Here is a 16,197-nt window from a genome sequence, read left to right on the forward strand (position 1 = left end):
CTAAAACCAAACTCAGAAAGGTTGTTACGTGTTTATCAACACATAACAAGGTCTCTGCGGGCCGCACAAAATGTTAACTAAGAATTATGTTATTAAAATGTTAGAACAACTGTAAATCAGGCGTGCCTTGGATATATTTTTGCACTTAAAAACGCGTTTAGTTACTTTTAAGGAGGCGCAGTAAAGTGTTGGCGCAAAGCGGGACAAAAAGTGTTTGTTTGGTTTAAAATTCGAGTCCACACGTCGTTATTCATATTGAAAAGTGTAAAAAACACTTTGAGAAAACGCGATGACCCAAATGGTTAATCTAGCGAGCGCGATTTTTTGGAGTTTATACCGGCATTTCTTTCAAATTTCTTGTAAGTTTTTATTACATTTCAAAAATAAAAATAAAAACTGTATGTCCAATTTTTTTCAATACCGTACGTTTTTGGTTGTACACGACGCACTTTGGCACTTGGCAGTCAGTATTCCACGGCGCATAGTTCAAATGATGCTCTGCAACAGTTTCCTGGGTGAAATTTTTTTTTATTTATACGACCGCATACCACAATTAATGCTGGACTAACTACAAACTAAAAAATGCCTTCGTTGTGTACCTTGCGATCCTTGTGTACCTTGCGATCCTTGCGATCCTTGCGATCCTTGCGATCCTCGCGATCCTTGCGATCCTTGCGATCCTTGCGATATTCGCGATCCTTGTGTACCTTGCGATCCTAGCGATCCTTGTGATCCAGCGATCCTAGCGATCCCAGCGATCCTAGCATATAATATATATATATATAATCTGATATAGACCACCAAATTGTTTACACAAAGGTAAAACTGTATTGGGTAGACTTCCATAGTATACTGCTGGCACCATACAAGAGGTTTGAAATATAAAAATTTGCTATGTAGTTATAATATAGGCAAAATAATATTTTTAGAAGGGCATGGCCTCTTTCCCAATAAATCTCCTCCCCTGAAATTCCCGTGTTGTTATTTACTCCTATTTATTAAATTGATGTTTTGGCGTAATAATGCGATATAGTCTAAAGCTCCAAATCGAGGGAATTTTATAGGCCCACGTTGGTTAAAATTATATACATCGTCTCTTAAGACAACATACAGACTGCAGGCTCGTACATTTTTGGCAATAAAGATCCTTTTTAAGAAGGCGTGTGTGGGTGTCATTAGAAAGTATCACGAATTTTTGTCATGAAAATACCATGAATTTGGTCCAGCACGCAATCTTATAATTTTTAATGAAAATCGTGCATCAAATTTTGCCAAACTTCATTTGACATTTTTCGTGAACTTTACCAAACCTGAAATATACGACTTAAAGTTCATCGCGAAATGAAAGCCAAACGTGTATTACAACGAAAATGTCTCGATCAATTACCGGCCAGGAGCACAAGTTGCCAAGAAAGACTTCACGACTGCAATTTGTCTGGGATGACAATTAAAAAACAATGCTCCGTAAATTATTATAAAAACGTGGAAAACACGGAGGTAAACTACACATGTCGTGTTGGTGGGACAACCTGGTCTTAGTTGTTTAGTGGAATAAAAAAATCGAATCGATAAAAATGATCTGTTTCAAATTATTGCTCTGCCTAGCTGCTATAAGCTTTTGTGCCGATGCAAAATATATAAGGGACTTCAAAACACGCAAGGCAGTCCCAGCTAAAACATACGTAATAAATCTGGACGAAAAACCAATCGACAGATAAATAAACATGGTTAAATATTATTGATGTAAAAAAAATGGCTTGCTTGTTTTCTAGCTTATGAAAATTATATCCTTTTTACGACTAGACCGCAACAATCCTCTAATTTAAAATTTTCGACTTAGTGTTTTAAAACAACCATTATTTGTATAAAGATCTGTGCTTAATAAATATGCTGTTGCTACCAGGCATAGTATATTTAAAACAGGTTCCTCTGGCAATATATATTATTTTATACCAACGTTTCGACTTACTATCCGGCAAGCCTTCGTCAGGGACTGACACACAAAGCCAACAAGTGTCAGTCCCTGACGAAGGCTTGCCGGATAGTAAGCCGAAACGTTGGTAGAAAATAATATATATTGCCAGAGGAACCTGTTTTAAATAAAATAAAGATCTGTGCTTGTTGCACTTACTTCGACCAATGTGTATAAGCTACATACTAAACATCATTTCAGATGGAACGGATTCGCAGGCTTGGTGGAACCCGAATTTGTAGAGTTAGGCTACAACAAATTGGCAAAGTAAGTTTTCGCTTTAAGGAATCCGAAAGAAATACCTTATTTATATTTCAACTGTGCCAATATAATTTAATGCAACCGTTGCTCAGGTCGTTGCTTCCAAACGCTCTTTTAAAGATCGTGAACTACGCATCGAATGACATAGGAAAATATGTACCCAAACCGTATTCGGAGGAAATAGAGGGTCTGCACAAGGCAACTGGGATTTCTCTCTACACCATCCTTTTGATTAATGTCCTCTACGAAGGAGCTGCTCATGCGCCAGGCAGACCGGGGTACGTTCATTGTTCACAAACATGTCGGCGAAAATCAAGAATGGTTTGTCTCTTTAGGCTTAAACCTTGCAAACGCTCAATTTTTCTGGTCGAGCCTGTTTTAAGTGTTGTTTTCGTATTGAAGAACTATTACGTGGGATTGTTTTGGTCGACCCACAATAAAATATTGCTCTTAATCATAATAAAGTTGAATAACCCAACTATTTCGATGAAAAAGAGTGCAAGATTTTAAATTTTCTTAATAAAACATGTTCTCGTATACTACTATTGTTATCCGTTTCTATTCAAAAGGTTTAACTGCAACGTTTTTACAGCTATTGCACAAGTATCATAACCATCGACAAGCATGGCGATATTTTACACGGACGTAATCTTGATTTTGGAGAACCGGAATTTTTGAAAGCGATGACCATTCAACTAAACTTTCAAAAGCATGGCAAAGTAATTTCCAATCGCATATGGCTATTTTTTTATTTGTTTTGTGCAATAATTTGAAGACCACAGAATGATAAAAATAAATATAAAAGTAAACATAAATGTACAAATGAGACAATAAATGTTACATACTTTTATTTATTTTACCTGTAAGTTAACTTTAGTATAAAATATAAAAATACAATATGAAACTTTTTAATGACTTTAAAAATTACTTTTAAACCGAATGGTGAAAATGACAGGCTGGGTTATGTTCTTTTTTTAAGACACTGTACATGGGTACATCTTTTTTTGGTTACGTTGGTCTCATTACCGGCACAAGACACGGAGCCTTTTCGGTAACGGTTAACAAAAGAAACACCGGGACTCTTCTGGACAACATCATTTCGGGGATTCACGGATCGCACGCTACACCTTTCAACATCAGAAACGTGAGGCCTATTATAAGTGCTGCCAGCCTTGCAATGTGAATTGTGTAACATTACAGCCAGATTGAGTGTTCCGTTACATTTTAATCCAGGAAGCCGAACCGTTTGACTTTTCCGGTTCAGGTTCGGTTCGGGTTCAAGGATTTTTTCGGAATCCGGTTGAGCTCCGGTTCGACCGTCGTTATTTCAAAACCGGTTCATAAAGTTCCGGTTCAAATACAATATAATTTGCGTTAAATCTCAAAATATGGGTCGATAAATGTAGAGAATAATCTTTGAATTGTAAGTCATGTAATCCAAGTTACGTGACCTATTAAAAAAACAGCAACTCAATATTGAAATATCTAAAAAATAAAACATGAACGATTTTTTTGTTCAATATTCATATTTTTTTATAAAATTTCGAACATGGCGGAGCTTGACTCTGTAAAATAGAAGTCGTGACGTCATGCAGGAGCGAACCGCTTTAATTTACAGGTTCGGGTTCGGTTAAGGTTCAGGTACTTTCAAATTATTCGGTTCAGTTCCGGTTCGGCTCCTTAAAATCTTACAGTTCAGGTTCAGTTATACGGTTCGGAAAAAATTGACCCAAAACCGGTTCATAAAGTTCCGGTTCGGTTCCGGTTCGACTTCCTGTTTTAAACAATAAGTAACAAAGATCGCTGAAATAATCACGAAAAGTACAACAAACAAAGCAATATCGACTGGCAATACAAAAAATAAGGGTGCACAAAAATCTTTACACTAGCTGTAAGTGATAAATTTGTCACGTTTACAACTTCTATTATAAACTTTTATATTAATTATAGTTTTGAATAAGTGCAGTTTACAAATTTAATACGCATGCTTTATTTAAAAGATGTTGGAAAATGCCACCTCGTATAGCGAAGCGTTAACGCACGCGATGCGTGAGCCGACCATTGCCCCGGTCTATTACATTCTGGGAGGTATGAAGCCTAACGAAGGAGCGATCGTGACAAGAAACGCAGAAACTCTTGCCAACGTCACTTTTCTGGGAAAGGACATGTCACATCCGTAAGTCGGCTAAAACCTTGTATAAAATATTATCATTTCAATTGGACACATGCATAGATCATGTTAATTTGTGCAGGACTGCATGGACGCATTTTAGAAAGGAAGGGACGAATATAAATTAAAACACAGTTCGCTCTTCAGTCCGAAATGTTACCTAAGCGCTAACTTAAACTAACAAACCATGTCTTAAACATTATTCAGTTGGCATTTATTAGCATATTACTTTACAGTCACGTAGAACACTATAACTTATTGGTATATAGGTGGTATATATTACAAACTAACTACGACCAATGGGAAACGCCACCAGAAACGGACGACAGACGAGCCGATGGGGTGGCAGCTATGAATAAAGTCGGACAAGATAACATGGACACTGACACTATGTACGAAGTAAGTACCTAGTCGTTTTAGTATTTCATAACTCGAATATGGCTGATGCTGAATAATAGATATTGCCAACCAGAGCTGAACCAGCTTAAATATAAAGAAAAATGTTACACCACGATTACACAATTTCGGACCTATATTCAAGTCTATCCGATACCTAAATTTTAACTATAGTTTTAAATGCGGAAATATTAGGAAAACATTTTTAATTTCGTAATATACTTTAATGCTGTTTAGTTTTAGTTATGTAATGTTAACCCAAGTTGCACTGATTTCAATAGCACAGAAACGTTCACAACCATGCAATCAGTTATCATTCGTTTTACTTTTTTTCTAGGTTTTGTCTACAAAGCGAGTTTTTAACCAAGCGACCATATACTCGGTCTTAATGAGCGCAAAGGATGCTTCCGTTTACAAAACGATGATTAGGTATGACTGGGAGGACTAGTTAACAGCATTACGAGAAAAACCAAGACCTTTACCATGATCCAAGATAACATTTAAGTTTTCTTAATGTCTATAATGTTCCATGGAAGCTATTCATCATCCTTAATTGTACGAAAATAAAATCATTGCATTAAATTCATTTGTGTTTTTTAGGGATTTGAAAACCTAAACTGATAAACATATATATGATTTGAGGTGTTTTGTTGAACCAACAGACATCTATACAAGTAAAGGTAAATAAAGGCTGACGTAACGGCTTAGAAATTCCAATCACTATAGGACAGGTGCGTCGAGTGCCAGCCAAATTTAAAAAAAATGTCTTGAGAAGTTTGAATCGGAAAAGAAAACAAACTGAGACGAAAAACCATTGCAAAATCACACGTAAGACTCGGGACTAGAATAGTCTGGGTAGTCTTTACTCAACATTTCAAGGAACTTTGCCAAACTGAAATACACTGCTTAAATCGCGACACAAATGCCAAACGTGCATTTCAACGAAAATGTGGCGTGATACCTGCCGGTATCAAAAAAAATACCAACGAAGAATTTACTTTAGCTTACGACTGTAATTGTTTTTTAAAAAAGTATTTAGTGATAGAGCATTCCAGGGGTGGGCAAACTTTTCAGTTCGCGATCTCTACTCAAATTAGTTCGTAGTGGTCTGTCGCTCGGGGCAGAACATCCAGGGACAGATCAAGGGGTGGACACAAACTATATTTTGAGGCAATATGCAAATCTCTATTATAAGCCTAATGTGTCATGTATCCTGTTAAATAAAAGTTTGCCAATGTAAACCTACAAAAAAACAACAACCAGTAAAACCACAAGATTTTGCATCTCATAGTAAAAATGATATATTTGAAAGATTTGAGAATCAGTAACCTCGTACGGCGAAGCGTTTACGTACGTCACGAGTGAGGCCATCATTGCTCCAGTAGCAATCGTGACAAGAAACATAGAAACTCCGTCCAAAGTCATCTTATTGTGAGATGGCATCTCGCCTCCATGAATCAGACGACAATTTTCAGTGATGAAATAATAACCATTTCCAGAGGACACTTGTAGAGCGTAATTACAGACGGGCAAATTTAAGGAAAAGCAGCAAAAAGAAAACATTACGGTAAGGTTAGTAAAGCAAGTCCAAAAGAGGTCATTAGGCCTATAACTTAAAAAATTATAATGAACACAGGTTTACAAAAAAGTCCTAAACATTTTCTAGTTAAGCGATGCAAAACGTTTAACTGTAATATTATAACTATTTGGTTGTTCCGAACCTGTTTTCAAGGAACCGTTATTATTGTAACCGGTCATTACTCGTTTACCTATAGGTTCTTTTTTTTATGTACAATGATGAGCGTTTGTCTTGAAAGTTGTTTTAATTGTTTCTTACTTTAATGTGCAGAAAGTGTTAAGTTCAAGTGCGATAATACTAGAGTACTGTTTTTAAATAAAAAAACATACAACAAATATTTTGCTATTCAATGGGAATTACAATTTTCACTGCCTATAATTTCACTGCCTAAATCTAGTGATTGTAAGATAGAACCGCTCATCTATCTGTAAACAAAAAACGAGGTTCTTCCTTTGTCTGAACATTTTAATATATATTTCATTGACAAATGTCAGGTGTATTTTCTAGACTTAAACGCTATCAAAGACGCGGACGTGGAAAAACAAAGTACGGCACGCAACATCCATTCGGGCGATTATTACTATAAATACTAAATATACATGAATATTAAACATTCGCATAAATTAGAAAATAAGCGGTTACATAAAATTTGAAGATAAAATAATAAAAAATGCTTTTTATAAACTGAGAAATGAAAAAACAAGATTTGTACCCGCGATTTTGACAGCCGCGTACACGAAAACCGCATTAAAAGCTTTAAACAACAAACAAAATGTTATCGCTTTCCCACAGGAGGAACTGTGTCGCAAAATATCAATCGCTGTATCAGAGTTGCGGATATTTCTGATTAAATGTTCAATACCGAGTCCTTCCGCAACGTAGAAAGTTATAACGCGCGTCACATTAACGAAAACTACGATTACGACAAAATTAAAATGACTTCCCGCTTTGCACGACACAATTCAAATACATTTTACTTCATAAAAGTCCGTTATACAATTTATACATGAAATGTTAAACAGTTAAATAAGCCTTTTTCATGAGAGCGCATTTACCGTCCAAATTGGCGATGACAAGTATCAGAAACCGTATTTAAACAACTTGGGTTGGAATGAACGATTAGTTGAGGAACACACAAAAATATCATAAAACAACAAAATCTAAATCAGAATAATCTAAAATATCTTAGCAATAAGACCAAAACAACAACGACAGAACAGGACGTAAAATCGTCTGAATGAGACATAAACCTGTAAGGATAAGTCCTGAATTTATCGAAATTTTGAACTGTGTTTTATTCCGACGTCAATATTGTTCTAATATTGGTCTTATGACTGGAGTCCTATAGTTGCTATTTGCTAACCATACGTTTGATGCACAAACATTTAGATAAACATATATCTTAACACAAAATATAATTTACGTATTCCGTAATACGGGTAGGACAACCGTACTTGACAGCTTTCGTTGGGCTAATTTACACAAACTCTGGTAGCACTTAATTTAGCAAATGCCGTCGTGAAAAACACAATTGCATCGATGTTTCGCCCAATTAACCGCCAACGCAAACATGCATGCAATGTACGCGGACTACTCGCCTTTAAAAAATAAAGATATCCGTATAAATTGTAAGTGTCTTTGCATCACAGTATGGGACGGAGTTCAATGGTCGCCGGTATGGTGTCCGTTGACGCTTTTAGCCTTGCGAAAAGCCTCGTACGCCTTTAGTTCTTTCTCTTCCTTTTTACGATTTCTTTCCACGTACTTGTTCCTGGGAAAAATGAACGCCGAAATGGCCTTGCATTAATCAATAAACCGCGTAACAAACGACACGTTTTCAATGTAAAAAAAATCAGTACTACGGCGTAGGCTTGAGAAAATACCGTGAGTTGCGTATAATAACTAGACATCCCTGTAAATCAGACGATTCTCACCAGATAACATTTATTAGAAACGACATTTTTATGGGATATTACGTCGAACAGTGGTATTTTACAATCCCTCAGTACCTTTGATTATAAACGTTACTGGTAAACCCGAAGCTATGCAATATCAATCTTTAAAATATTTTCCTATGTCGTATATGGTGTGATTGAATAAAAAAATAAAGATAAAGCTATGAAGCTTTTTGACGATAATTTAATCTATTTTTTGTCAAGTGAAGCTGTCTAAAAACACAAGCTGAAAATCTTAAACGATAATTCCGTGGCGGCCAAAGTGAACCGTCCGGCAAATTGATTACTCTTAACCTTGCCCGACTTACCTGTGTTCGATGATGCGTATCACTAACTTAGGAGTCGTCATATCGCTGCTACTCTCGATCAGAACGAATTTACCTGCAACGAAAAACGTTCACACTGATCAAGGGTTACCAGTATCTGCTTTCGGTTATCGACAGAATTCTATGCAAAATTCAGGCATGTATAACTGACTGTTAAAACAATTAAAAAATGTGATAAATCGAATGGCTTCGAAGAGGCTATTATCGAAATCAGTTGGCCTCATCAGGATTATAGTGCAAGCAAGATCAGACTAGAAAAAACTAATCATGACCTCGGCCATGCCTGGAACGTTATTATACCGACTGAGCTACGGGAGCTGGTCGATAAACGGCCATGGCACCGTTGCCTGCTGCATGTTGTTAGGGCACGAAACGTCGTTGTTAGGAGATCAACAGATCGGGTCTAGCAACTGAGACATGGAATCCATATGGCAATATCCTGTGATCGGCCCTGCTGAAGTAGTAGTGACTAACGATTACGGCATCCTGATAAAATCATATGGTTGTCTTCGAAAAAGCTATTAGCGAAAAAATGGCAAAATCGTGATTGAAGTGCTCGTGATTCAAAAGGCCGGGCAAAAAATCTAGCATGCGTTGAGGTTTAAATTAGCGACATCGGCCAAACCGGGACCGGGTAACGCAGGCTTAGTGGAGGCTGGCCGGTATATTATTGAGTATGACGTAAGTCGCGTTGGTCATTACTACTTCAGCTGGGCTGTTGAAAGTATATTTCCATGTGTATCCCATGGCTCTGCAATGCAATTTATTCGTCTTATTTTTTGGCGGAAAAACAATAGCCCAGGCAAGCACTTTTGAGTTTTACAACTGTATAACAATAATCAATGTTTTAATTTACTACAAAGAATGTCGAGGTGGTAATGCGATATTTACAATGTGTTTCAAAAAACGTACTGCTATAGCTTACATACAGGTCAGAATGGAGAACATATTTGTTCTTGAAAGTGTCTGTCGGTAAATATTGAAAATGAAGTAAATACTTTTGCCGTATGGGCACTTTTAAACAATTTTCTTGGTTGTCTATGGAACGGAACGTATTGCGATTTATATTGCGTTTTTAATGTACAAACCTTGTTTCTTAGGTTCATCGTAGGGGTCGTTGCCATCGGCATCAGGGAGAATTTGACTGCTACCATGAACGACTGTGTCGACCTGGAAAAAGACAGATTTCTGTTAACAACAACAATTCTTGGATGTGCCATTGACACAAAAATATTTGGGGGAACACAAATCATTTTAATCCGTTTAAGTCCAAAGAATTGCAGTTTTGGGTATTTTCAGTTGTAAAATTAGCTGGATTGCATAGAGTCTTACTAAACAAACAACTTTCGAAAGTTAAAACAAGCTTCTGCACTTGAATTCAGTTACGCCTTTACCAAAATTTTATATTTTTAAATAGAAATTTGCTAGTACGTACAATTACATATTCATAAATAGAAATAAAAAATCATTGCAATCGTCCATAGTTCCAAGTGGGTTCATATCTCAACAAAGGACTGGAAATGCCACTAATAGGCCGTGACTCAAACTCGCCTAGGGTAGAAACGTTTGTTGTGTACAAAAATACCGGTCGATTTACTAGGACTACGGGGCTTACACATAAAAACAAAACAGAAGTTACCTTGAAATATTCCATAAGTTCTGCGGTGACAGTGAAGGGCGCGCCGATGACAACTTCGTGAACGTACTGGAAGAGATAAATTAACTGGTAAAAGGCAATTTTCACGACCTTTTGCAGTATCAATGTAACTTGTAGAGCAATACAGTTTTACACAAAGTTAACTACTTGCAGCCATGGCAAACTGTTCACGTATACCGAGCGCAAATAATACGTTGTAAAATTGCGGCGTGGATGGAGCAGAATATCACACGAAAGTAGTCGACGGTTACCTTGTTGGCAAGGACGCTTAGAACCCGCTCATGGACGTTCATGATGGGATAGTTGCTGCCGCAGTATCGGTTTACTTCCTGTAAAGTTCATATATCGATAACGATAAACGAGTTTTTATCATTGCTAAATGGACAACACCGAAAACTGTGAACAACGGCTATCATTTATGAACTAAAGTTTAACTTTCAATGTTATTAAAGTAAGATTATGTAGTCACTAGTCAAGCAAGTGCGATTTATGGGTCAATGTACGAATAATGCACAGTTGTGTCCTAGAGTGTAACACATCGAATAAAACCATAGTTTTCTGCGTTTGCTGACGAATGGCAGACTGGTAATTATTACCCAGAAAACGTTGGCGAATCTATGTGCTTTCCCAAATAAAATTAGGCGGACACTTCATTTCAACTGACAAAGGTTTCGTGTTGTATGACTAGCTAAAACTGAAAATAGATTTTCAACAAAAAACTTACGCCGTCTGTGTGCAGTCCCACAATCATGAAGTCGCCGTAGGTAGACGCTTTCTCCAGGAACTTCAAATGTCCAATGTCTTGGTAAATTCGCGCGTTAAGAAAGGGCAAGTAGCGGATTTTTTTTCACTTTTTCGGGAAAAGTTTGTAAAGCGATGAGTTTACTAATCAAATAAGCCGCAACCGCAATTATGCTATACATTTGTCACAAAAAAACAGATGGACTTCCCTTTCCCGCCAATTTAGTCCATATTTGGCAGATTATATATGAAATATGCAACCGAAATATTAGGTCCTTAAATGCGTAGACGGTTGGCATCTGTTAACTTGGCGTTGCGAAACCAAGTTTGTAATACTACGCGCGAAAACGATATAGAAGTCGAAAACAGACCAATTTCAGAACGATTTTAACTAAATAGTTAAAGTTATATATTTAACAAACGACTTTGTTCTACATTTTGCAAACTAGATGGTTAACATGTGTAGTTAATCAATGTTACTGGTTGACATGATGGTTACCATTCGTGGTTTAAACTAGCCAAAAATAACATTTATTGTCGTTTCTATAATCAAATACGTTTTATGCAACACAGTTGTCTTTCCAGGCTACTTCAAGAAGGCGTAATTTAGCTAGGTGTTCATTAGGAATCAGCCGTGGCGTGAATCAAAAAAAGTACACACAATTTATTTGCTTATTTAACTTTACAGGTTGCCTTGGTCGGGTGACCTACAGCAAATACTAGAAACCTATCATAATTTGAGTTTGTTTTAAGACTCGTGAGCAGGGCAATGTCTAAAAATGACTTACGTAGCTTTGGACTTGCACCTTACCCAGGCGCTACATGTGCAAAATAGCAAAATATCGAATTGCACATCCCACAAGTCAAAATCCAGAGGATTTTTGAAAATTAATTTAATGCGTTTTTAAAACTGTTTTTGTAATACAAAATAACTAACAGAACTGACTGTCATTTATGGTCAGTTAATCAAACGAATCATTCTCCTTGTGTCTTTATCGCCAAATTGTACATTGCTTCCTGTCAGACGTTGTAACGAGAATAAAAAAGGATACGAAAACAGTCGAACGATCCAGTGACGTACACAATAGAATCCCCAGCCTAAAAAAGAACAAATAAATTTATCACTTATGGCAAAAGCCTATATATATTTGAGTTCCACTACAATCGGGCTCAATCAGATATCACACTACAAAATAGGATTACAACTTATGGAGAAATACAAACGATGATGCACAAATAACCGCCAAATGAAACTGAGCTGTGATTCCATCATAAGTGTAAACCTATAATTAAACTACATACTATTCCACATCAAAAGCACAAATCAAACCAACAAACTAAATCAAATCATCACCTTGTATTAACCTATGAAGTTTAATAATATACCAAAAACGTTGTTTTACGGACAAACCTTTGGTTGCTTTCCACTGGAGAACTGAACAATTTTTTGGGTAGTTGCTAGAAATTGAGAAACACCCGTCCAAGGGCTGTGTGGGCTAGGGCCCTGAAAAGTTAGGTTACAACATAACTAACAAGAATAAAAGTTAGTGTGAATTAAAGGTTAGGACAATGTATATTTATGAAATAAATTAGTTATAAAAAGGAAATTATAATACTTCATAAATGTACAGAACCTAAAATACAAGTAGAACACATAGAATTACAAACAATAAATGGCCGCCAATGTAATTATTGGGAACCATATTAGAACAACAAGAATAAAAAGTTATTTCCTGAGTTAAAAGAAAATGAACAAGTACTTTGTTTGTATTGCCATCTCTAAATCTGCTAAAATAGCAAAGTGTATCATTCTTTGGACAGTTATTATTAAAGACAGTAATTAATAATTACCGAAGAACATATTAATATAAAAAGTGAATTATTGTTTGTTGGATAGCAAAATTCATACAAAAAATAAACAGCAAAAACTAAGTCTATTAGACTTTGCATGCAAGCTAAACACCTAAAATCCAAATAAAAGTTGATAAATGGCAGTGTTGCAATTAACCAAAATGTCCCATAAGTTTAGATAGACAAAAATAATCTCAATTGTTTTATTCAATTAGTTATAATAATTATAACATAGGCTAGGAAAATTACTACCAAACGAATCAAGATTAAAAGCAAAAGTAAAATAAGTATGCATCTTTTTATACTTTCACTAATATTGGCAATCTTAACAAAGAGTTTTTTGGCAAAACTTAAATTGTCAATATTCACATAACGTAATTTATAACATAACTTACTGTGCTTCCACTAATCTAGATACAATAATCATGAATTAGTATTATAGCTAAACATTAACCAAATTTTAAATTTTACTTATATTGTTGAGAAACTCTCAATGATGAAAGTGTTGATACAGACCTTGCGGATATCTTGCAACTGTTTTTGATCAGGCATGTCCTCGCCCTTAAAAAAAACCTCAATGATGTTTATAACTTATCTAGTTTTATACAGTACTAATATGGTAAAAACTTATTTTCACTTGATCAGACATAACTCCAAACTAATAAATATGTGCCATATTAAACTAAAGACAGGTAAAAGCGGAAAAACTAATGTTTAGTTATTATTTAATGGTGTACCTCAGACCACAACTGTGTCTGCTAACTGATTCCTACCTGTCGTTTGTGATGCTCCTTGGTTAAAAGCAGCATTCTATATTTATAAAAGAAATAAAATGAAAAAGTTAGGATCACTAGGATGTAATATATATTTTAATTGAAAAAACTTACCTTCCAACAATATCAGTTGTTGATACACCTTGAGTCCTATTAACTTCTCTACAAAAATAAACATAAATTTAACAAATGCTCAGAAGTAAAACACCATTATTGTACATTTAGTTTATATATATATATATATGGCTTGGGATTATTCCGTGAAAAGCGTATAACTGGGTTACAAAGACATAAAGTGCATTAAAGCATTTCATTTGCACAAGAAATTTAGGTAAAATAATACCTATACTTTCCAGCTTTCTTTATGATATGGTAGGTATCCTGACCGTCTGCTGTTAAGGTTATATCGTCTGCAATAAAGTGTTACAGCAATAGATACAAACATGAAAGTAATCGAGCTATGTTAAACAAAAAGTGAGAGAATGATTTATATAATAAATAGAAATTGACAAAATTTATAGTTTGTTATCCAGGGAAAAAAAAAGGGCAAAACATCATATGCCTATCAATCAAATATTCAGAAACTCAATAGAATGTTTAGTTAATTCAAGCCTAAATGGTATGAAAAAAAAATGGTGTTAATGAAAACTTTGTGATAAGTGACAGTTTTAGCCCAGTATGATCAATTAAACTTTTAGAGAGTTAAATACAACTGTATATGGTTTAGTTTGTCTACACTGCCAAATTGTACCAATGCAGGATAAAATAAATAAACAAGTGGTATGAAGAACAATGTTTGTCTTACTTCCATGAACCCCAAAATCACAGTTGTACTTTTCCAAGGTCTCCAAGGTGGTCACATAGGGAGCATCTTCCACCACTTCATCGACCCACTTGATAGACCGGATCATGCTGTAACGCTCATCCTGGTTAAACACTGGTGGGCCTTTGTGCTTTTCAATCTCACCTTGGTAAAAAAAGTAGAGCCGTTTAAAAGTCAGTTCATAAAATGTGTTGGATACAATGCGGAATTGAATCCATAATATCTGATATTCTATGTCAACAGTTACTAAATTAGTAACTTGCAAAACTTACTATCTGAATGAACACCAACAATGAGGTACTGTCCCAACTCTTTGGCTTGGCGAAGAAAATTTGCATGTCCGAAATGGACCATGTCAAAGCTACAAAACATAAATTGCTACTATAAAACAAATTGAATAAAGCTTCACCCATAAAACAATAAGCTTCACCAAAGTTTTAGGATTATTTGACATTTATCCCTATAGATCATCACTTGTTTTTATCTACTCTTATGAAATACAATTTAATTTACTTTGTTTGGCAACACAAATATCAACAAATATTTCAAGAGTAATAATAATTTGTCAAACGAAAACTGTGAATCAAGCGCATATAGTTTTACTGTGTTTTCTTGATTATGGCAATTTTCTGTTATAGTATTATACCACCCACTGTGGAAAGTATAGCATGTGCACCCACAAGTTTTTTCAACCTTAGTGCACACAAAAAATATCTGAACTGCACCCCAATTATGTAAAACGCTTGTGTACCCTTATTTATCACATCAGCATACGTTTACAGTGCAATGTGTGCAATACAGAGTGCATCGGAAAATCATAAAGTGCACCCGTTAATTTGAAAGTTACCCCGAGGTGCACTTTTTTATCTTCGTTGCATTCAGTCACTCAGATTTTTTGGCCCGTGCACCCGCAAGATCTCATCGAGATCTGCCATACTTTCTAGACTGGTATACAACTAAAACATAAGCGCGACTAAAGTTTAAAAAAAAAGTTAAAGATCATATTTACAAAAACTTTACAATGGCCATGGCTGAGACAACAAATGCACAGGGGACCAGGCCAAACTTTCCAATCTGGAGCACAGTAATAAAACATATTTTACAACTTTTACATATTGTCTTAACATTTTTAATTTTGTGATGAACCTTGACGTTATACAGGTATGATGTGGCACAGAATTAAACTGATATATCAAGGTATTTTTTTCAGTTTTCTTTAAATGAACTTTGAAATTAAACTAGTGGTTATTGCCAAAATATACACCAATAAATCAACGATATGTAGTATTATACATTTATAAGTGTTTACATTCCAGACTTAAAAACTCACAAATACGAGTCATTTAAATAACAGATAGAAATAGGTCTTTGTCTATACGCCCAATACAGTCTTTACGGTTATCTCTAAACTTCGTGCTTTACTCGCGTTGAAAAAAATATGGGTGCAATTAGTTACCAACAATCATTAATTATCTTACCATCCATCCACCCAGACTCGCATTGCTTTTGATTCCATTGTGCTAAAAGCTTCCTTTAAAGTACAAACTAATACCTCCTTGTTGTCCCTGCCTAAATTTGTTTTTTACTCGTCTTGGTCACGCTTTATTGAATATAATTAAAGCGCCATTAGTCACAACGATTCAATTAAAAGAATATGACTTAATGATATTTATAAAACAAATTGTTGAAGTTA

The 16,197-nt window shown here is 35.4% G+C and overlaps 1 protein-coding gene and 1 pseudogene across 2 annotated transcripts; one reads left to right on the plus strand and one right to left on the minus strand.

The window, feature by feature from the left end:
• The first annotated feature begins 4,233 nt into the window (after nucleotides 1-4,233).
• On the plus strand, nucleotides 4,234-5,247 carry LOC146161007 (N-acylethanolamine-hydrolyzing acid amidase pseudogene; annotated as a pseudogene).
• A 2,780-nt stretch (nucleotides 5,248-8,027) lies between these two features.
• Nucleotides 8,028-16,143, minus strand: LOC146161008 (ethanolamine-phosphate cytidylyltransferase-like). Of its 2 annotated transcripts, XM_083383365.1 has the most exons (15): nucleotides 15,983-16,143; nucleotides 14,777-14,865; nucleotides 14,487-14,648; nucleotides 14,025-14,091; nucleotides 13,796-13,843; nucleotides 13,682-13,718; nucleotides 13,425-13,469; nucleotides 12,469-12,561; nucleotides 12,110-12,155; nucleotides 11,041-11,117; nucleotides 10,568-10,645; nucleotides 10,299-10,364; nucleotides 9,748-9,829; nucleotides 8,642-8,714; nucleotides 8,028-8,149 (listed from the first exon to the last, which is right to left on the minus strand). In XM_083383365.1, exons 1-15 carry the CDS (start codon nucleotides 16,018-16,020, stop codon nucleotides 8,041-8,043), a joined length of 1,110 nt encoding a protein of 369 aa, XP_083239491.1. In that variant the 5' UTR covers nucleotides 16,021-16,143; the 3' UTR covers nucleotides 8,028-8,040. The 2 variants fall into 2 exon arrangements, with proteins under 2 accessions (XP_083239491.1, XP_083239492.1); XM_083383366.1 differs by lacking the exon at nucleotides 14,777-14,865 and having other exon boundaries at nucleotides 15,983-16,063.
• Between the last annotated feature and the right edge of the window lie 54 nt (nucleotides 16,144-16,197).

This window comes from Ascidiella aspersa, chromosome 3, assembly GCF_963924565.1.
Source record: "Ascidiella aspersa chromosome 3, kaAscAspe10.2, whole genome shotgun sequence".
NCBI lineage: Eukaryota > Metazoa > Chordata > Ascidiacea > Phlebobranchia > Ascidiidae > Ascidiella > Ascidiella aspersa.

Bases quoted from the DNA above. Each gene is read 5' to 3' on its own strand.
- LOC146161008 (XM_083383365.1), bottom strand. From the start codon at position 16,020: ATGGAATCAAAAGCAATGCGAGTCTGGGTGGATGGATG. The intron at 12,156-12,468 runs GTTTGTCCGTAA...GTTCTTTTTTAG, and splicing joins CCAGTGGAAAGCAACCAAAG to GCTGGGGATTCTATTGTGTA. The intron at 10,365-10,567 runs GTAACCGTCGAC...TATCTCTTCCAG, and splicing joins TAAGCGTCCTTGCCAACAAG to TACGTTCACGAAGTTGTCAT.